Below are 21792 nucleotides of genomic sequence, written 5' to 3'. Positions count from 1 at the left end.
TGAGTGTTCTCTATGCCCTTTTGACTGACTGACAGGCTGGAGATTGTAAGGCAAGGCAACTTTATTTCTATAGCACATTTCAGCAACAAGGCAATTCAAAGTGCTTTACATAAAAACATTAAAGAGCAATTCAAAAGAGATACAAATACAAAAACCATCTTTTCCTAAATTTGACTAAGTGGTTATTGTGTCTAAAACTAACCAAACTGCGACTGTTTCAAAACGTTAACGACGTGTTTAAAACTGCAAAAGTTACGTTCTCTAGTTTAGCCATGAGTACGGACAACGCTCCTGTGGGTCGTATTTCTCGCCACCGCTAGGGGGCACTAATTTAAGAAACGCTCCTGCGGGTCGTATCCGAGAGTAGGAATAAACAACCTGTATCGCCGTGTGCTTTGGAGGACTTGTTGGGCCCCAACCTGTTGTGGAAAAATATTGCATTTGTAACTTTGGAAGTTTCCCCAGTTGATGTCAGTGCTGTCAGTTTTATTGGCCCCAGTACTCAGCACTCTTAAGAGGAACTCCTTGAGGCACCTCCTCTATGGCTTCAGTGTTTATTACACACCACAATATGAAAGTGTCAAACAAAATTCAAATACTGACTTTGATGCTATTCGTAAAGTCTTAAGTTATTTAATAGGGCTTTGACTCCGAACTTCGGCGGGGCTGCTCCTCGGTACCAGAACAGAAGAGAGAGGTGACTGTTTTGGCGGCCACAGGAGAGAAATACTTTGCGTGCTCGCTGGACAATACTGGCGACTTTTATTTACAGAAAGTCGGCGGATTTGTCGCTAGTTACTTTTGTGAAAAAATGTCGCTAAGGGGGTCTAAAAAGTCGCTAAGTTGGCAACACTGCACACACACACACACACACACACACACACACACTGGCTCCACGCACACACCAGCACACCAGTATAAACGGACCACTTACGTAGGCTACAGTAAAAGCTCCGTACTTCCTGTCGAAAGCATACTGTAGGGTCTGACTTTTCATTTAAAAAAAAAAAACGTATGTTTGATACCAATATAGGTCTTACTGAAGACATTTAATGGTCAAAATATTATTAATAAATATTCGAATATTAATAAACAAACGAACGTCGAATATGATTTTTGGGCAAAAGTCAAAGCCCTATTATTTCGATTTTAAAATCGAACCAAAATTAAGTCACAATCTCGAATTTGTTCTGATTGTTAGGTGATTGTAGCGGTCTTCCGTCCGTCAGCCTCCACAGTTAAGCTAACGTTAGTTTAGCTAACAGCTAATTCGGCTAACCGCTAGCTGAGACAGCATGCAAACTTTTAAAAGACCCTCAAAATAAGACTTCAAAACAAACGTTAACATATATAACAGCTGTTACGTCAGTTCTACTTTACTTGTGCTCATTTAAAATACAATCACTCAATACTTGTCTTTATTGTTACTGTAAAGTCTTAATTTTGCTGTAGCCTGCTTTTCCCATGATGTTTGACTTAACGTTATTTTAGACTGAATCTAGCTGTCCGTTCTGCCTGCACGATCCTTTCTGCGCATGCGTTATTTGTCGGCTAGCGGTTAGCCGAATTAGCTGTTAGCTAAACTAACGTTAGCTTGGATGGAGGCTAGCGTGGAACAGATCGGGCAGGTCGTAAAACAGTATTATCATCAGCGCATGCGTGAACATCTTGCGCATGCGCAGAACGGATTGTGCAGGTGGAACGGATCGGGTACTGACACGGGTACTGACAGCCTGCTCAAGGTAGCCCATTTCCTGATTGATTCTACCAACACTCCAGTGGAGGCGCTAATGTGCTAGATTACTACACACACAGTAGCAGAAGATGACCAGCTACACACGCACACGCACACACACACACACACACACACACACACACACACACACACACACACACAGGAGCATACACCAATCGCACTCAGCTTGAGCGAAGCGCTGCCGGCACGAATGACGTAAAAAAACAGGAGTGAGTCGGTTCTTTTTCCCGGTTCAGTGACGCGACTCGGGTTAATTAACCGGCTCTTCGGTCAGTTTCTTCAACACTAGTGTTGAAGTGCTGCGAGTCAGTCAAGCTCCTCTAATTTAGCTACAGCCAGTCAAAAGATAGCATGGGAACTGCAGATGCAGGAGACGCATTAACAGAACTTGAACCCCCGCCTCTTTCACTGAAGTCGCCGGTGTGGAAGTATTTTGGATTTCCAGTGAGTTATGTTGACAGTGTTCGCGTTGTCGACAAAAAAGCCACAGTTTGCAAGCTCTGCTATGTGCGTGTACCATATTCTTCCACTGGCAGCACAACTAACAAGGCAGTTAATCTGTGTGGCATATGTGAACTGTTCAGAAATAGTTTTTTAAGACACTTAATTGTTCAGAGAAGACTTGGAGACTTGGGGGCTTAAAACACCATTGAGCGAAAAAACAGAGCCAAAGGAAAAGTAAATTCATCAAGTAGCCCGAAACATCTCACGTGTAACAACTTCTAAGGATGTCCTAAGTTGTGTTTACAGCTTGTTTCCGTGCTGCCAAGTCAAATCAATGAATGCAGATTAAATGATGACAGACTATGAGATAGTGGGCTTTAGTTGTTTAATTGATATGGTGAGCCCTGGACAGTTGGTATCTGATAATTACTGTACATCATAAAATGGGAGAAAAAAGACGTGCGTGTGTGTTTGCTCTGCTATCTAAAAGAAAGAGATTAAGGAAATGATTGAAAAGACTTCCTGCTTTGTTAACATCACACACACGGGTTGCTGGGGGTTTCGCCACAATATTTCCTGCTGACTCTAGCTCAAACAGTGTGTGTGTTCCTTTGAACTTAGATTTAACAGAAGCTCTTTTCTATTGGAACACATGTCTCAATGAGCCTTAATGATGTCAAGTTAACGGCATACTTCCTCAGTGAGACAACTGAATACCATAGAACAGTGTTTCTCAAATGGGGGTACACGTACTCCTAGGGGTGCTTAAGAGTACTGCAGGGGGTACGTGAGATTTTTTTGTTTAGATGTTAATTTATATTATAATATGTATGTATGATTCCTAAAATCATTTTACTATAATAGTTAATGAATTTAGTGATGGGTTCTAAACATTTGAAACTTAGCATTTAAAATGTTTTCAGTTACAAGGCTGTACACGCTGTCGGCGCTGTATTGTTCCACTTTACACAGGCTTTTATTCTACAAAAAAATGTTTTGCGCAGTTCAGGGGGTACTTGACTGAAAAAAATTATTTAAAGGGGGTACATTATTAAAAAAGTTTGAGAACCACCACCAGAAATAAGAAGCCTTGATATTGAAAAGCAAGATGTTTAGGCAGAATTCAATGTCGTTAGACGGGATAAAGACTACATAATGGGCATCGACATGTTCACTGAGGATCACTTTTCCCTGTTGGGTCATGTCCACCTATGCAGGCGGTAGAACAGTTTTGATGTCAAGCCAAGTTTTCACAGTTTTTATGTCAAGCCGGGCGTCAGGTCAAAAAGGAATTCTTCACATTTTCTTGGACCTTTTTTTAAAACATTTAACCACTCGCCTCTTTAGCCGCAGTGCAGCTTAAAATAGAGTTGTGGCCTGATGCGTTATTTGCTACCAAGGTAACCGCTACAGTTAGCTGCCTGGTGAATCATGTCAAACCACCATCTGCTTCTGATGTGCAATTACCTGTCCTTAGATTCAGAAAACCTTTTTCTGTTCAATATCATAAAACTAAGCATCACGAAGCAAACATAATGTACATAGACGTATGTCTCTTATGCAAAGCAACTAACTCATTTCAACTTTAACAAACACACAGAGACAATATATTTATCTGAGATAAAGTGTAAAAAGATTGGTTGCTAGACATTTCAGTCATAATGATTCAGCCGTTTGCTGGCCACTGCTTTGAAACTAGCTTTCCCTTCCTTTAGCTGCCTCCCTCAGCTCTTTCTCTGTCTCGTCTCTTTAGACCAGGGGTCTTCAGCGTTTTGTAAGCCAAGGACCTGTTAACTGAAAGAGAGACGGAGCAGGGACCCCCCCCCCCCCCCACACACACACACTACATATATTGTATAAAATTAAGTTGGATATTAAACTGGGCCCACAATAACGTGTGCGGCCTAAAGCCTTTATACATACATTCAATTATAAAAATTGTTTTGCATAGACAAGCCTACTTAGCTATAAGCCTACTACTAAGCTATACTCTTAGCTAAAATAATCATTGTTGGCATGATTTTGTGATCATGATCATGTCTTAATGTTAAAAATTCATGTGGCACAGTGAATCCTTAACTATATCTGTGGATGGTTACCCTCGTGACTACCTTACCGATCATCATCAATGTTTTCTTCAAAAATAGGCTGATTTATATTTGCTAATAATATGTTGGATTCATATGTTTCAGAATATTTTCTTTTCTTGGAACCTTTCAAAACATTTACTTTAATTTGGTGCAAATTAAGAATAAAACAGTTAAGTATAACTGTGAATTATTTATATAGCATTAAAGAACTGCTGCTAAATTTGTACTAAACTCTTTCAAGTCACTGAAAGAAATGAATACTGAAAACACTATTATTATTACTATTGTTACTATATTTCACAGCTTTTTGAATGATACCTTGGCAGATGTTTTGGGAATAAAAGCAACCGCAGTGGCAATAACCATGCAACTAGTAATAATCATGTTATTTATTGATTTGGTTCAGAAGTGAACCTCAGCCAAATAGGCAGTTTCATATTGTAATTGAGGAAGGGTTAGATCCTAATAGCATCCATAAAGGATTCAACATGACAGCATGTGGTTTTAGTAAAGCCCTTTTGAGAGAAAGTGTCTGTAGCTTGTCTTGCATGTTCAGAGAGGTGTTCTGCTGCAGGGAACAGAGCCAGTGATCTGAGACTCACTGCCTGGGCATGTTGGCGGTTGTTACTCAATTTCAAAACTGGTTGGTACTTCAAGGAAAAGTCAGCCAGGAGAGCTCAAACCTCCTCCGGTACTTAGAGAGTCTCCAACCTGCCTCCACAGCACGTCATTTTGCAAAAATGTCCTCCACATTTGATGCCATGTGATTACAGCACTGGTTAGAAGCTTATTTTTAAAGTTCTGGATGATGTTCTTTCACAGTAGCACATAAACACAACGTAATGGTAAAGGGTAATAAATGAGGAATGAATGTAGAAAACCTTTTAAAGTAGCTAGGTTGTCCTGCATCTCACTTTTACTGACCCATAACTGGATTTGTCCGTGTTGAGTTGTATACAAGGCTACCTCTGTACGTCTGCAAAAAGCAGTTGGAATGTACCTGGGTGTGTTTGTTTTCTTTGAAAGCTCATGTGTGAACACACACACACACACACACACACACACACACACACAAAGGCAAGGGGAAGCTGATTGATAAGAAACACACAAGTGGAGCTTTGTTTGGAAGAAATTGTGTGTGCATTGATGTGAGCTGAACAGCTAATTAAGTCGTCCTTTTTAAAGAGTTAAAGGTGCAATATGTAATATTGTATGGAATACTGGCAGCTAGCGGTTAAAATAGTTAATGCACTACCAATTCAAAATACTGGAGAGTCGTTTCCCCCGCCCCCTCCTGCCCAGACTCAAAGTTCACGGGGGTTGCCAGGCTGAGACCGCAGCATTCACAACAACGTTGCTAGACGCTTTTCTCACATAGCCAGACATTACTCCACAGCACAGCGGAGTAGCTAACGGTAGATGCTAGTCTCACATAGCCAGACATTACTCCACAGCACAGCGGAGTAGCTAACGGTAGATGCTAGTCTCACATAGCCAGACATTACTCCACAGCACAGCGGAGTAGCTAACGGTAGATGCTAGTCTCACATAGCCAGACATTACTCCACAGCACAGCGGAGTAGCTAACGGTAGATGCTAGTCTCACATAGCCAGACATTACTCCACAGCACAGCGGAGTAGCTAACGGTAGATGCTAGTCTCACATAGCCAGACATTACTCCACAGCACAGCGGAGTAGCTAACGGTAGATGCTAGTCTCACATAGCCAGACATTACTCCACAGCACAGCGGAGTAGCTAACGGTAGATGCTAGTCTCACATAGCCAGACATTACTCCACAGCACAGCGGAGTAGCTAACGGTAGATGCTAGTCTCACATAGCCAGACATTACTCCACAGCACAGCGGAGTAGCTAACGGTAGATGCTAGTCTCACATAGCCAGACATTACTCCACAGCACAGCGGAGTAGGTAACGGTAGATGCTAGTCTCACATAGCCAGACATTACTCCACAGCACAGCGGAGTAGCTAACGGTAGATGCTAGTCTCACATAGCCAGACATTACTCCACAGCACAGCGGAGTAGCTAACGGTAGATGCTAGTCTCACATAGCCAGACATTACTCCACAGCACAGCGGAGTAGCTAACGGTAGATGCTAGTCTCACATAGCCAGACATTACTCCACAGCACAGCGGAGTAGCTAACGGTAGATGCTAGTCTCACATAGCCAGACATTACTCCACAGCACAGCGGAGTAGGTAACGGTAGATGCTAGTCTCACATAGCCAGACATTACTCCACAGCACAGCGGAGTAGCTAACGGTAGATGCTAGTCTCACATAGCCAGACATTACTCCACAGCACAGCGGAGTAGCTAACGGTAGATGCTAGTCTCACATAGCCAGACATTACTCCACAGCACAGCGGAGTAGCTAACGGTAGATGCTAGTCTCACATAGCCAGACATTACTCCACAGCACAGCGGAGTAGCTAACGGTAGATGCTAGTCTCACATAGCCAGACATTACTCCACAGCACAGCGGAGTAGCTAACGGTAGATGCTAGTCTCACATAGCCAGACATTACTCCACAGCACAGCGGAGTAGCTAACTGTAGATGCTAGTCTCACATAGCCAGACATTACTCCACAGCACAGCGGAGTAGGTAACGGTAGATGCTAGTCTCACATAGCCAGACATTACTCCACAGCACAGCGGAGTAGGTAACGGTAGATGCTAGTCTCACATAGCCAGACATTACTCCACAGCACAGTTTGGACTCTCTTCACCTCCAGCATGAACAGCTCTACAAAGTGTCAAAAAATCTAGAAAAATGTCCAAGCAGTGTCATCAAATAACTTGTTTTGTCCGACCCAAAGTTCTAAACCCAAAGTTGTTCACTTTATTATCATAGTATAAACAATTAGGGGTGGGGGAAACGATCGGTACAGCATAGTGTCGAGATATTTTCAATACAATACTGTATCGATACACAGACGCCAAGTATCGATCTTTTATTATATATGTGTTGGTCAGTTTGTCTGCTTGACTATCCCATTTTGCAGAAATAAAAGTGAAGTGAGATGAACAAACAGCAAATTTTTTCTTTTTGATTGGTCTCTTTTGGGGACAAAATTTGAAATTGGGAATGTTTTTAAGTTGGAGAAAAGGTAATAAATTGCAATATATCGCAGAATATGGCAAAATGTTTAAAATCGCAATAATATCGTGATGATATCGTATCGTGAGGCTGATTCCCACCCCTAATGATAATGTAAAACAACACATCGTCAGATTTGAGAAACTGGAACTAAAAGACTCTTTGCCATTTTTGCCTGAGAAATGACTTAAGTGATTGATTAACCAAAGGATTGACAATTGATTATTCAAGCAATCACTTTAGCTTTACACATTATTCAATGTTAGCATGACTTACATCCTAGGATTTCAAAATTTATTTAAAGCCATATTTTAGGAAATAGGCTTATTCAATTTGGCCCTGAAACATAGATGAGAAGCTCAATTCCATTGTAATGTCTGTGCAGTAAATATGAAGAATGGAGCCAGTAGCCACCTAGCTTAGCATAGCCTAGCCTAAAGACTGGATACGGCTAGCCTGGCATTGTCCAAAGTTTAACCAATTTCACCTACCAGCTAGTCTGGCTATCACCAGACCAAGTTTAGACCAACATTAGTCTGGGGAGTCTGCTCTGTATTTTCTACTGCACAAGAGGCGTGATCAACGGGCATAATTCAAATGACTCTGTACGCAATTGGATAGTCCTTCAACCAATCAGACCAACGATCCGGGTGACGTAGCAGCGACAGCAGCATCGATGGGTTGCTGCGCTTCAGTGGCCGGCTTGTTGAATGTAAACAAAAAGCTGCTTGCCGTCGCTTCTCTATCGTCATCGTGTTAAATCCGCCAATAGCGCGCCAGGTGGGTAAGCCAGTTTGTGATTGGTTCCCGCACGTTTGTAACAGAAGCAGGACAGATAAACGTAAAGGTTTCCAGCCTGAGCTGCAGAGCGAAATCAAATCGCCGGCCTTTTGGGCTGGGTGTACCCAGTCTACCTACCAGCAGCTCTAAAGCTCACAAATTAACACATTATGTCTCTTTTGTTTTATCCGTACAAAGACCAATTTGCGTTTTGATTGTGTTTGACTATGGTTTGGGGTAGACAGATTTTGTGACCGTTGGACAGAGCCAGACTAGCTGTTTCCCCCCGTTTCTAGTCTTTATGCTGAGATGTGAGAGTGGTATCGATCGTCTTATCTTACTTTTATTAAGGATACAAACAAAAATGTCGGACTATTGCTCTATATATTATAGATTATAAATGAAATTCAGAACTACAGTAGCAGACCACATTTAGCTCTTTTGCATTGTATCATTTATGGGTGGGACAAAATATCAATATGAACCACGTATCGTATTGTGAGGCACCTTGGGATTCCCTTAGTATCAATGTTCCCTTTGTGTGTTTCATGCCAGTAAAGACTGAGAGACAAGAGTCTTTGGTAGCGTCCTTGCCCAATCTTGATCCAGTTACCTGTCTGAAATCCAGCTGACTAGAGTGACTCAGGCTAATTCGCCACTCAGCCAACGTGGATTAGCAGCAATTGTAATTGTTGAGCAAGTGTTTTAGTAAGCTAGTAGTTGCTGCTGTTGTTCATCATAGCCATGCTGCGTGGATTCATCTGTCAGTTTAGATGTCCATTATAGGACCTCATGTGATACTACATGTTAAAATCTATTTTGTCATTGGAATAGGTGGATAGCCTGTGTGCACACTGCAGAGTGTCATGATAATATTCTAATGGACAGCGCTTTGACTCTTAGTCACACGGTTCAACTAGCGATGTGATGTCCTGAATTTAGTTTGACATGTTTTATTGGTTGTAATTAGGGGCGTGACGATTCTCCAAATCCTTGATTCCATTACATTTTTGATTCTGAGGTCACGATTTGATTTGATTCTCGATTTTTACATTTATTTTTTTTAAAGCACAGGTTGCTTTGCCATTTTTAGACTAGACTTGTATGGAATATAATATCAACATAATGTAACAATAACTTATATCTTCAGTCAATTGGAAACTCCAGCAAAATAACCTGCCATCTAGTTTCCCTTTTGTAACTGCAGTCTTATTCACAGAAGAGGACATTCAAGTTCACAACCAAACAAACAAAAGAACAATAAAACAGCCACGTCCACAGTCTTCTCTGAACAATTAAGTGTCTTAACAAACTATTTCTGAACAGTTAACATATACCACACAGATAACCGATAACATAGCAGAGCTTGCAAACTGTGGCTTTTTTGTTGACAACGCAAATGTTGTCAACATAATTCGCTGGAAATCCAAAATACTTCAACCACTTGTGTGTGGTTTTTTTTTTTTTTTCGCAAGCCGACCGGACTTGACATGGGGGCGTGGCAGCATCAACGATTCCATTTTTTAATTCGAAATTCGAGAGTGTGACTTAATAATAGAGATTGTGTTTCGGTGACACCCTTACTTGTAATTTAAAGTGTCCTGCGTCCCTGCTTTTATCCAGGGTAGTAGTAGGTGGCTTGTGATTGGTCAGATTATGCGGAGGCTGTCATTCAGGAAGCAGCTGCATCAATCAAAAGCAGGTGGTCTATTATTTCCTGTTGGGGCTACACGATATGAGGAAACTGTGCGATGTGCGATAACATTGTTGAATATCGCGATAACGATACTTCTTGCGATAACCATACGGATAGTAAAGTGTACTCAGTTCTGCTGCTTTCAGTATTCAGCTAAAATACAACAAACGTGCTTGTTGAATTTAAAACAAATGAAAGGAAATAATTTCAAGCAGTATTGCACACACTCACTTTATTGTTTCTTATGCTCCAATGCATAGTGGCACAATCTTATCTGCACTGCCGGTCATATTTGTTTAATATCTATGTAACGCTTTTTGCACTATTGCATTTGCTCAAACTGTATACAGATTCTGTACTACACTCAGTATTTATATTTGATCCGTATTTTTTGTAGACTGTTTTTTTGTTGTTGTAATTTGTATGTTTATATTTTGCGTATTTAATTTGTAACTCTATGTTGTTTCGCACGTTTTATGCCTTGTCTTGGCCAGGTCGTCGTTGCAAATGAGAATTTGTTCTCAATCGGCTTACCTGGTTAAATAAAGGTTAATTAAATCATTTCCAACTTTCTATTATTTAAAGAATTGCAGTTACATTTTTAAGTGCAGTTTTCTGCTGATATTTTCTTTCAGCTAGCACAAAAAAAATCTCTTTGTGTCTTTTGCGATATGTCGCAGCCTTTCGCAATGGGTTTATTGCGGCAGTTGATATTGCATGACGATAAAAAAAAACGATATATTGTGCAGCTCTATGCCCTGTATTTGGGTCCAGTCCATTCAGGCATCAGGGTACAGAGCACTGACCCTAAGCTATACTGTGTATCCACACAGGGTAAAGGGCATGAATGACCAGTTATAAAACATTATATATCAATATAATGGTCATTCATGCCCTTTTCCTGCACATCTGAATCAATAGTCTGCTATTTATGCTTTAAAGTTCCTGTGGGGACAATTGAGGCTCAATCTGAAAACTGACCTCACTGTTATTGATCAATGGATTTATCAAGTGACTGAAAGTTCAAACCTTTAAATGGAATGAACTGGGCTTTTCTCTGTTTTTAATTTGGGACCATGTCAGGCTTGTTCACATGAGCCACACCGCCAAACTAAAAGCATATTGTTGTTGTAGTAAACGGTTCAAACCTTCATGTGAGTGTTGTGACTTCACTCTCAGGCTTTCTGACCTTTGACCTTTTCCCTGTGTAGGTATTCACCACTTCTACTACTAACTGTAAAGGCCTTTGGCTGTGTCTCTGTCTTTTTAACACACATTAGCATATCTGCTAGACAGGGACAGAGAAAGAGAGCAGGTCAGTGCCAGTGCCAAACTCACGCTGACGTTGACCCCATGGTCACTGGGGAGACAGATGCTGCTGACCTTTTATAGCGAGGGGGGAGGGGTGTTATACGAGCTGGAGAAAAAGAGATGCAGTGGAGAGAAGCTGGACCTGATTTTTCCTGGGTAGAGCTGGAGAAGGGTAAACACACACACATATATCTTCACACTCATTGACAGTCACTGTGGTCCAATCAGTCAAGCCTCTTATGTAACCAATATTCACTCTCAGGCTTTCTGATAGGCACCACCAGGCATGCACGCATGGCGTCGGCCGATGCAGCTGCAGCTGGACCTGTTTCCTGTAGAGCTGGAGAAGGGTAAACACACACACATATATCTTCACACTCATTGACAGTCACTCAGTCAAGCCTCTTATCACACACATGCACGCACAGACACATACACACACGCATGCACACTAACACACATGCACACAACTGACAGGCTGCTGTGGACATACTCTGCTTACAACTCCATTATCCCCTTATGGGATTACATTTAGCACGGATTAGCCTAATTAGCAGGTAGTAATTCTGAAAGTAATGGATTGGAACCAGCAACCATCCGTGACGGCTGCTCTCAGCACAGCATTATGGCTTAAACACTGACTTGTGTTTCATTTTTAAAGCATTGAACGAGGATAAATATGTTAACTTCAGATATGTTTTATAGCTTTGACTGTCACCTCCGACTGTATCAGGTGATGTAACTTTGTGGCTATACCAAAAGAATGAATACATATACCTGATGATGCTAAGAACAAAAGGAACATATTGACATGTGCATAATAATGCCAGCAGTAGTCACGTCTATAAAGATGTAATTCAGTGTGATATTTAGTGTCTGTGTCTGTCTGTGTGTGTGTGCAGACGGTGATGGTCTGGGTATCAGTATTATAGGTATGGGTGCAGGAGCTGATATGGGTCTGGAGAAACTGGGGATCTTTGTTAAGACGGTCACCGACGGAGGAGCTGCACAGAGAGACGGCAGGTACCCTGTCCACCTCCTTTATACATCTTTATCTGTGTCTCATGCAGGATTTTTAGGTATTTTATTTGACAGGACAGCCTAAGACAGGAAAGGGCAGAGAGAGGGGGAATGACATGCAGTACAGGGGAGCAGCAGTAAGGACTGAGCCTTTTGTACATGGGGCGCACGCTCAACCAGGTGAGCTACCCGGTGCCCCTCACGCAGGATTTTTAATGCTCTGTTTTCTGTTTTCTAATAAACTGTCAACAAATCTCATGAAAAAAAACAGAACCTATAATATGTCAGTTAGACTGTCTATATTTCTCACTGTGTTGGTGGTTTGCAGCCTGAACAATTAAATAATTCCAGTTTTAACAAAGGCTCAGTTATTATCTTAAACAGCTGGGCACTGTGGTTTTACCAAATGTTACTCAAACAGATGTAAATAACGCATTTGGGGACTATTTTCAGCTGTGGATTAATACACATTTCAAGATTCAAGGTTCAGCTGTATTTTTTATTATACAGTACATGACAGGATTGCACTATGTATAGACAAATCCGGTTGTATGCGGAAGTAGACGGGCCACAATTACTGCAGTTTCCCCTCACTTAAACTGGTGTATAGCACTGTAATTTATGTAAAGGTTTGAATTGTTTAAGCACTTTAGCCAAGAAAACTGCAGAACCAATTATATGGTGAAAATATAGTTCTCAAATCCCATTAAAATAACAAATTTTCAACAAGATATAGTCCAGTTATAACAGACAGCCTATGATCTTTTCTATTCTAAACTTTCATCAGCTGCTCCAACAACAAAATGGAAAGACAAAACCAAAAGCCTCTGCTCCATGACATCAATTTCACTTTCGTTAATCTCCGTTGTTATTAAATCCTCATGTGTCGATGGCATCGTGAGCCTCTTGCCGACAAAGGGCAGATGAAAGGACATAATCATGGAGTTTTGTGATTTAAATGATAAGCCAGGTTTGATTACTCCACGTCCAGACTGTGTCGGACCGACGCGTTATTGTTATTCTTTTCCAAAGCTATGTGTCATAACCAATTTTTTGTGTGGAAGTTAGATGGGATCTGTCCATGTCGTGAGTTGTATGTTTTGTAAAAAGTGTGTGTGTGTGTGTGTGTGTGTGTGTGTGTGTGTGTGTGTGTGTGTGTGTGTGTGTGTGTGTAGGATCCAGGTTAATGATCTGATAGTGGAGGTTGATGGGACCAGCCTGGTCGGCGTCACTCAGAGCCTCGCTGCCTCTGTCCTCCGCAACACCACCGGCACCGTCAGGTCTGACACACACACACACTGACTCATTTTCTCTCTTTTTGTTTTGCTCATTTCACACAGAATGTGTGGATAAGTTTTTTTTGCAGATTTGTGATATAAATTGGTTATTTTTCAGGTTTTTGGTTGGTATACGCTAAAACTCTCAGGTTTGTAACGGATGGATTTCATGTTTTTGCAGTTGGTATGGGGTGAATCTTTCGGTTTTATGCACTGGGATGTTTTTATGTTTGCGATTTGTGTGCGTGTGTAACGTTTTCAAGGTTTGCAATGTTGCCGTGTGTTTTGAGTTTCTCAGATTTACGCGTGTGTTTTGAGATCATTAACTTGGCCGATGGATTTCAAATGTTTCCCAGGTTTGTGATTGGTCGGGAGAAGCCCGGGGAGCAGAGTGAAGTGGCTCAGCTGATCCAGCAGACTCTGGAACAGGAGAGATGGCAGAGAGAGATGATGGAGCAGAGATACAAACAGTACATGGACGATGACGAAGAGGTACATGCTTAGACGCACAAACCCATGCAGGACGCACAACCATACATAGAGAATATGCATTCATACATCTTTCACGTGGCAGCAGCTTTGTCTTTCGGAACGTTAGGAAATAAGGAAATGTTTATGTTGAATAAACGCAGACTCCAAAAACATTTAATAACTAATGTTACTTTGTCAACTCATGGGCCTTTTTAATAGCTGCAGGAAATCAGAAGAGGGATTAAAAGAGAGAGAGACAACAACAGTAGGGCTGCAAAGAATAATCTATTAGATGTCAACTATTAAAACTATAGTGCGCAACTTAAAAAATGTATTATTCCTTTTTCATAATAATGAATGTTCATTATGTTTAAGCCATTGCCAATTGAGTTGATACAGAGCTAATTAAGACTATCCGCTCCACACAACTCTCGCTGTATTTCTCAGTATGGCTGTTTACCAAATGGTGTCGCCCGCCACATTCACATGCAGCAGCTCGAGTGATAATTACCTCTTCTGAAGAGTCCATCATTTTTTTTGTGTTTTTTTTAATCCTCCGTGTCCTCCTTGGTTTGGCGCTTTAAACGCTTCTAAGAGGGGTGGGGGTGGTGTGCGATCCCCGAAGGCTTACGTCATGTGGAAGCACCGACAGCATTTTTGTGAATACTTAGAATTCTTCATGGGGGGGGACAGAAACTACGCTATACTATAGCTTTAAATCGCCAACTATTTTGATAATTGAGAAAAAAATCGTGTGTGTGTGTGTGTGTGTGTGTGTGTGTGTGTGTGTGTGTGTGTGTGTGTGTGTGTGTGTGTGTGTGTGTGTGTGTGTGTGTGTGTGTGTGTGTGTGTGTGTGTGTGTGTGTGTGTGTGTGTGTGTGTGTGTGTGTGTGTGTGTGTGTGTGTGTGTGTGTGTGTGTGTGTGTGTGTGTGTGTGTGTGTGTGTGTGTGTGTGTCAAAATGTCGGTCTGTGTGTCAACACGTGGCCTCTACTTTCAAACTCAGTCCAGCATCTCCACCTTGTGATCAGAGAGGGAATCAGACGGTTCAGCACTACAACAATAAGCATTTCAATTGTTGAGTGTTTAAATAAAAGCAAATTGCAATTAACTAGGTATATTTGATTATTCCAGTAGCACACTCCGTTCCCCATTAGGCCGGTTACACACTGCACACGTCTCGCGAGCGTGGCGTTTCTGTTGCATCTCAGCTGTGTGTCAGCTGCGTGGATTTTTCTGTGTCCTACACACCAGAAGCTTGTCTGACGCGGCGCTGCTCCTGCTGTTAGGTACAGGGAGGGCTGATCTCGGGACATTGTGCCGACAGATTCAAACTCTGAAAAATGGGTAAGTGGGATGTCTGTGTAGCTGTAAAGAGCCTATACAGCCTATCTGATGTTGGACCGTCCCTCACGTTGTTATCGTAGCCTATCCTACTACCCTTTAAATATAGCCTACTGATTTGATTAAAGCAAGACGTCAGCAGTATTGACTGCAAAATATGTTACAGAATATTTCGTTCTGTATGACCAGTGCAACATTTGAAAATATTTTCTCTGAAATATTCTATTACATTTATATCTACATAGATGTCAAAACCTACACTTTCAAACATCAAACGTCATTTATTAATATGCATTCGTGTCTAAATGACATATAAACATATTTTCCTATTCTATTTTGCCTGGAAACGCTTCCAACACGCTCGCGTCTCGCGTGAAAAATAGGCATTGGTTCTATTTCTAGCAGGCACGTGTCTCAGGCGCGGCTCGAGGCGCACGTGAGACGCGCGTCTCACGCCGGCAGTGTGTAAGCTCTAACCTGTTAACATGGGAGCCGAAATATAAACGGACACGCCACGCGGCTGACACGCCACGCGGCTGACACGCTCGCGCGGCTGACACGCTCGCGCGACGCGTGCAGTGTGTAACTGGCCTTACACTGGGGTCAGTGGACTGAATGTAAAGTGCTCCGTACTTTTCATTTGTCAAGTATTTAATTCACAGAGGAGTATACAAAAAATAGGCTTTGCCATGTGGTTATTTCATATAGACTCATTATTGAATTACCAGAAAACATGCCATATCGTGATCGAGATAGGAACTGACCTATATCGGGATAGAAGATTTTGGCCATATCGCCCAGCCATACTTGAAAATATTACAAAGTTTGGTTGGTGGCTTGTCAATCATTTCTTATTGTGGTGGGATTCTGCCAGGGGAATCTGTAACTGTGACTTATTTCAGAAAGCCTGGCTACGGCTCTGCTCATCACTCGTCTAAACAGGGGTTTCCACCACCACCGTCCTGAACTTTTCCAAATATGACCCAAAGAGACAGAAATTCTTTTAAAATAGTTGAGACGCTGGTGTGATGCATCAAGTTTTTATGTCATGCTGCATGGAGGGGCAGCATGTTGACAAATCAGCATATTGACAAATGTAATGTTTCTTTCTTTTCATCTTTTCCGCATCTCTTTCTGTTTACTTGCAGACGGGTGAATATGCGACGGACGAGGAGGAGGAGATGAGTCCAGTGTTTCCAAACTCCATCGAGGTTTTCGACCTGGCCGAGAACCAGGACATGTTGTCTCCTGTGGAGCTGGACCCCGAGAAGCTAGCCCACAAGTTCAAGGAGGTAAGATAAGATAAGATAAGCCTTTATTGTCTCCTATAGGAGAAATTTGTCTTGGGCAATGCCCCATTGCATAATAGCATGTCAAATATAACATTAGTTACCCTATCATTGCACATCCTATAACCTCAATGTTTAGTACCACAGTCTTATATAGTAATAGTAGTCATACATAAATCACTGCAGCCAACAGACACAGACGCAGACACACACACAAACACAGACACACACACTCTATCTGTTATTATTCATTAATTTGATTGCAAGCGGCACAAATGAGAATTTGTACCTGTTAAGCTTGCAGTTTGGTAACCTGTACCTTCTGCCTGAAGGCATCAGCTCAAACTCACTATACAGGACATGATTTGAGTCGTTGATGACTTTGAGACCCTGTTTCCTCACCGCCTCCTCAAAAATGATGGATTTTCAAGGTGCTTTAAGATAGAGTGTACAGTTGTGAGTAAGGCATCGTCAGTACCCCTGCCATTATTATAAGCAAACTGGTAAGGGTCCAAAAGATGCTGAACCTTGCTCCTTAATTTACTGACCATTATACGTTCTAATGATTTCATAACTATTGATGTTAGCGCAACTGGTCTATAATCATTATTATGCTGTGGACAAGGTTTTTTAGGCACGGGAATCAGAACAGATGTCTTCCAAATAGTAGGGATGGTACATGTATCGACAGAGTTGAAATAGAGGGCTCCAAGCCGGAGTCAGCTCATCCGCAAATGTTTTCAGAATAAAAGATGAAATGCCATGTCGGGATGTCAGGTGTGTGTGATTTTGATCATTTGGATGCTAAATCTTTTTTTCTTTTCTTTTTTTTCATAAATTTATTTCACTCCTGAACCAAGGTAACAACAAAGAGACGTTCATAACACCCATACTCTAAGATGCGTACCGGTCTCAAAGCATCAACTATTAGAGCAACTCCCATAGAAATTATCTGCTCCCCCAGTTTTATCAGGCTTTTGTGCTTGTTTTTGTTGTGGATTATCTTTTCATCTTTGTCTCTGTCTGCAGCTCCAGATTAAACATGCAGTAACCCAGGCGGAGATCCAGCTGCTGAAGAGGAAGGTGAGAACACTTCACTTTTCATCTCTTCTTATTAACATGCAGCAATGAAATACACTGCAATAGGGCTGCACGATATTAGGAAAATATGCAATGACGTTGTTGAATATGGCGATAACGATATTACTTGCGAGAAATAAAGAGATATTAAAGTGTACTCAGTTCTGCTGCCTTCCAGTATTCTGCTAAAACGCAACAAACTGCTTGTTGAATTTAAAACGGATGAAAGGAAATCATTTCCATCATTCTTTTATTGAACAAATTGAACATCAAATTAAACATAAAAGGCACCACTAAAAAAAGACAGTTACGTTTTAAAGTGCAGTTTTCTACTGCTATTTTCTTTTAACTAACACAACAAATCTCTGAGTGTCTTTCGCGATATGTCGCAGCCTTTCACTATGTGTTTATAGCGCCAGTTGATATTGTGATGTCGATTTAGAAAAAAGAAAGATATATTGTGCAGCCCCACACTGCAATATCCAGGTTCCACTGCAGAGGAGAATGTACACTAGCATAACATCAGATCCTTTGCTGGCTGAACAATGACTTAATGCTGGCTCTACCTCCCACATACCTCCTCCTCCTCCTCCTCCCACATTTCCACCCCTTACCTCCAGCTGGCTCACGCAGAGCAGGATAAGTTGCGTTGGCGGATGGAGCGCGCTCAGTTGGAGCAAAACATCCGGGACAGTAAAGAGAGGATGGAGAAACTGGAGGGCTACTGGATGGAGGCGCAGTCCCTGTGTAAGGTAATCTATGAGAGGATAACAGAACGCTCGAAGCAAGGAGGACTATCAGTCATGAATGGATGAAGTATTTTCTCATTTATCTCCCCAAACGTTTTCATTTGCTGATGGGGTGTGCGTTTGTGTGTTTTCAGGCAGTGGATGAACACCTAAAGGAAACCCAGGCTCAGTACCAAACTCTAGAGAGGAAATACAGCAAAGCCAAGAGACTGATTAAAGAGTACCAGCAGAAGTAAGGAAGGAGAGATGCATTCAAGGTATGAGAGGAGTAAAAGACACCAAAGCTTAAATGTGTTTGTGCGTTGTAGGGAGATAGAGTACCTGAAGAAGGAGACTGCTCAGCGTCAGGCACAAAAAGAGAATGAGGCAACACACAAAGAGGAGGCGGACAACCTGCAGGAAAAGGTTAGTGAAATAGTCACCCTAACACCACTGGTCTCAAGTGGCAGGAGTTCTGTGTCAATGCTTCAGCCCCAGAAAACGCCTCGTTTTCCCATTTTAATCTTTTTATATTAGGAATGGTAATGATTAACAGTTTAACCGTTAATTGACGATAAGATTTTGACAGTTAAAAAACAATGTTGTTGAAACAAAAATAAAAAAGTTATTTAACAAATTTTTGTTGCATTGTTAAAAGAAAAATAGGCTAATACAATCTATTTCTTAACTGCAAGTATACTTTCTTTGCGCTAGCAATTTGCGTTTTCTTTTTCTGCTCGTGGCTCTCTCCTGGTAGTGCTTACAGTGGAGAGCTACGTGACACGCGTCACGCTATCGATGAGGACTGGCGGGTCAAATCGGCCGTCCTACACACAGAGTATGCCTGGCGGACAAACAGCTGACAACCTCGCAGGTGGATGCGGTGGAGATGGGCTCAAACATACGTGCCGCGGATCGCTGTGGAATTGTGCGGTCGCGCAAGCGGCTCCAGAAAAGTGGCTGCATGTGTCCACGACAATGAACAAACATTTTGGCGCTGTCCATGGAATGCAGAAACTACCTCCGAACCTCCAAGATGGTTAATGGTTAATGATCGGTTAACGAGGATCAGCTATCGGTCAGAAAAAACACTCTAAATTAGCATCCCTAGTTTATATTTGCATTTTAACAGGAAAAATGCCCTTGAAGTGGTAGAGCAGGTGCACGTGTGCTAAGGGGTTTGTGCCTCGACGCGGGGGTCCAGGGTTCGGGTCCGACCTGTGGTGGTTTCCTGCATGTCTTCCCTCTCTCCCTAGCTGTCCTGTCAAAATAAAGGCAGAAAAAGCCCCCAAAAAATGGACTTCAGGGATACTGCATTAGACTGGTTTAAATCATACTTGTCAAAATAACTTTTTATCAGTAATCGCTGGTGACACTCCCTTTTCAGTAGCCCCACTGACATGTGGTGTTCCCCAAGGCTCCATCCTCGGTCCCCGTTTGGTCCTCTTATTTTTCTATATTGCAAATATTTTTACACCTTACAAATCCTCCATGCAGTGCAAGTCCACAAGCGCGTTGGAGACTGACTCATTGGAAACCATTCTCAGACTGTTCGAGTTCATTTTAAATTGGTGTTTCCAAAAACAAGTTTAAATTTTAAGAAACTTTAAAAATAATATGTAAAACAAAAGACCATATTTTCAATTTAACTGTTATTTCATGTATGGCAGTATGGTGGTATTCAACTGCAGATGGTTATATATGGTTGATCACAAATAGAACTGTGCACTTTTACGCATGGAAAACATGTCCAGAAATGAGTAATATCACATAACCTTCTCTTGGCATTATATTTGAGCTGCTGTATAGTCATACAATATATATTCCTATGTAAAACTGCACGTCCCTGACAAAAAAAAAAAAAAGGTAATCGGAGGATAAGTCTCTACAAAAATTTCCCAAACAGTCAGTGAAAGTAACAGATGTGATTGGCCTTAATTATCACAGCCTCTAACACACCCACTCATAATGTATAATGTATTCTTCCAAGTGTGATTCAGGCCAAGAAGTTGCACTTTACTTGGCACACCCCCGAAGCACTTGGCACAGTGCACCCTAATGTGATACACGCCGTGCACAACAAATATCGAGCCCTTGATAGTGAAACTGATCTTTAGAAAGAGTTGGTATTGTTCAAGTGTATTTCGTTGTCCTTATATGTTGTTGCTTTCCCAGATTACAGACTTGGAGACCAAAGTGGATGCCCTGAAGACCCCCCAACCCTCCTAGACTGCTGCTGCTACTTCCTACCTCCTGTCTGGGACTGGAAGAGGAGGAGCTCTGCCTTCATTCTGACCTAGGCTGTATTTTAATCCAATCAACCATTCACTGCACGGACAGGTAGTTAGGGGAAAAAAAAAGAATAACAGGGATGACAATTGTGAAAGAGAGGACAAGGGGGGGTGACATTCAAAGAGGAAAGAAGCATCCTCTCATCTGACATCTAACCAGCGATCAATAACCAGTCAATAACCAATCCCAAAATGCTCCTTCTGTAATACCCAGAATCCTCCTTGTGTGTCTTCCTGGCAACCCGGCTTGGCAATCAACACGGAAACCACATTCAACAACCTCTGCTTTTATTTATGGATGATCTGTATTGGCTTCTCCTCTCTTCAATATCTTACCCGGATTCAAATTTCTTTTAAACAAAGCGCTTTTATTGAACAGGCTCGTCACAAAGTGCTTTACAGAGTGACAAGAGGGCACAACCGCAAAATAAAACCAAGGAAAAGGACATTTGATTTGTTGTTCTACTACTTTTGAACTAGGTGGTTTGCCGAACCATTCCTTCCGTTGTTTGGGACTGGACTGGATTCTTCTGAAGAGGACGAACGTGTTTTCTGTCGCATGGCATTGATCATTCGAATCCAAACCTACACGGAGAAGTGGCCACCGCATTTTTAAAAGACAAATTCAGAAGTGGAACCGTGGTAGTAATGTGCAACAAAAACTTTGAAAGGAAATAGCCACCACCTGCTGATAGTTAAGTAATAAAAACTACAAAACAACATGACCAACAAATTTCTGATTAGTGACATAAACTGTGAAATAGCAGAACGCCCACCCAAGCCTTTGGTTTCTCTTTTCTAGCCTGACTCTGCAAGCGATGGAAAGAGTCAGTCAGAGGTGTGCTTTTTTTTTTTTTTTTTTTCTTTAGGTCTGAACTGTGGTGGCATACTGTTTGTATATATTCTATACATGTATTTAATAGTGTTTAAATGGCTTAAGCAGTTAAGTAGGTCTGATATCCGAGAGAAAGGCAGTGCAATGAGCGAATGACTACGAAATGGTTCTGTAGTCCAGATTCAGTCTGTTTCATCTCTTTTCTAGTGACATCAATGGCAAACAGGGTGTGAATAGTCTGTGTGCTTATAGAGCTTCT

At 41.7% G+C, this 21792-nt stretch overlaps 1 protein-coding gene across 1 annotated transcript in view; it reads left to right on the top strand.

Moving 5' to 3' along the window:
• LOC114570092 (neurabin-2) overlaps window positions 1-21418 on the top strand; it is a 35898-nt gene extending 14480 nt beyond the window's left edge. Inside the window, exons 6-16 of the mRNA XM_028600304.1 lie at window positions 11199-11244; window positions 11474-11549; window positions 12102-12222; window positions 13395-13499; window positions 13853-13988; window positions 16459-16602; window positions 17629-17682; window positions 18300-18431; window positions 18563-18660; window positions 18737-18833; window positions 20583-21418. Of these exons, the coding sequence (XP_028456105.1) occupies window positions 11199-11244; window positions 11474-11549; window positions 12102-12222; window positions 13395-13499; window positions 13853-13988; window positions 16459-16602; window positions 17629-17682; window positions 18300-18431; window positions 18563-18660; window positions 18737-18833; window positions 20583-20636 (1063 nt within the window). The 3' untranslated portion in view covers window positions 20637-21418. The remainder of the gene's footprint in view (window positions 1-11198; window positions 11245-11473; window positions 11550-12101; window positions 12223-13394; window positions 13500-13852; window positions 13989-16458; window positions 16603-17628; window positions 17683-18299; window positions 18432-18562; window positions 18661-18736; window positions 18834-20582) is intronic.
• Window positions 21419-21792: the final 374 nt, after the last annotated feature.

This window comes from Perca flavescens, chromosome 15 (assembly GCF_004354835.1).
Source record: "Perca flavescens isolate YP-PL-M2 chromosome 15, PFLA_1.0, whole genome shotgun sequence".
Taxonomy (NCBI): domain Eukaryota; kingdom Metazoa; phylum Chordata; class Actinopteri; order Perciformes; family Percidae; genus Perca; species Perca flavescens.
Note: the sequence above shows the minus strand (reverse complement) of the source record. Positions and strands in the feature narration are given on the sequence as shown.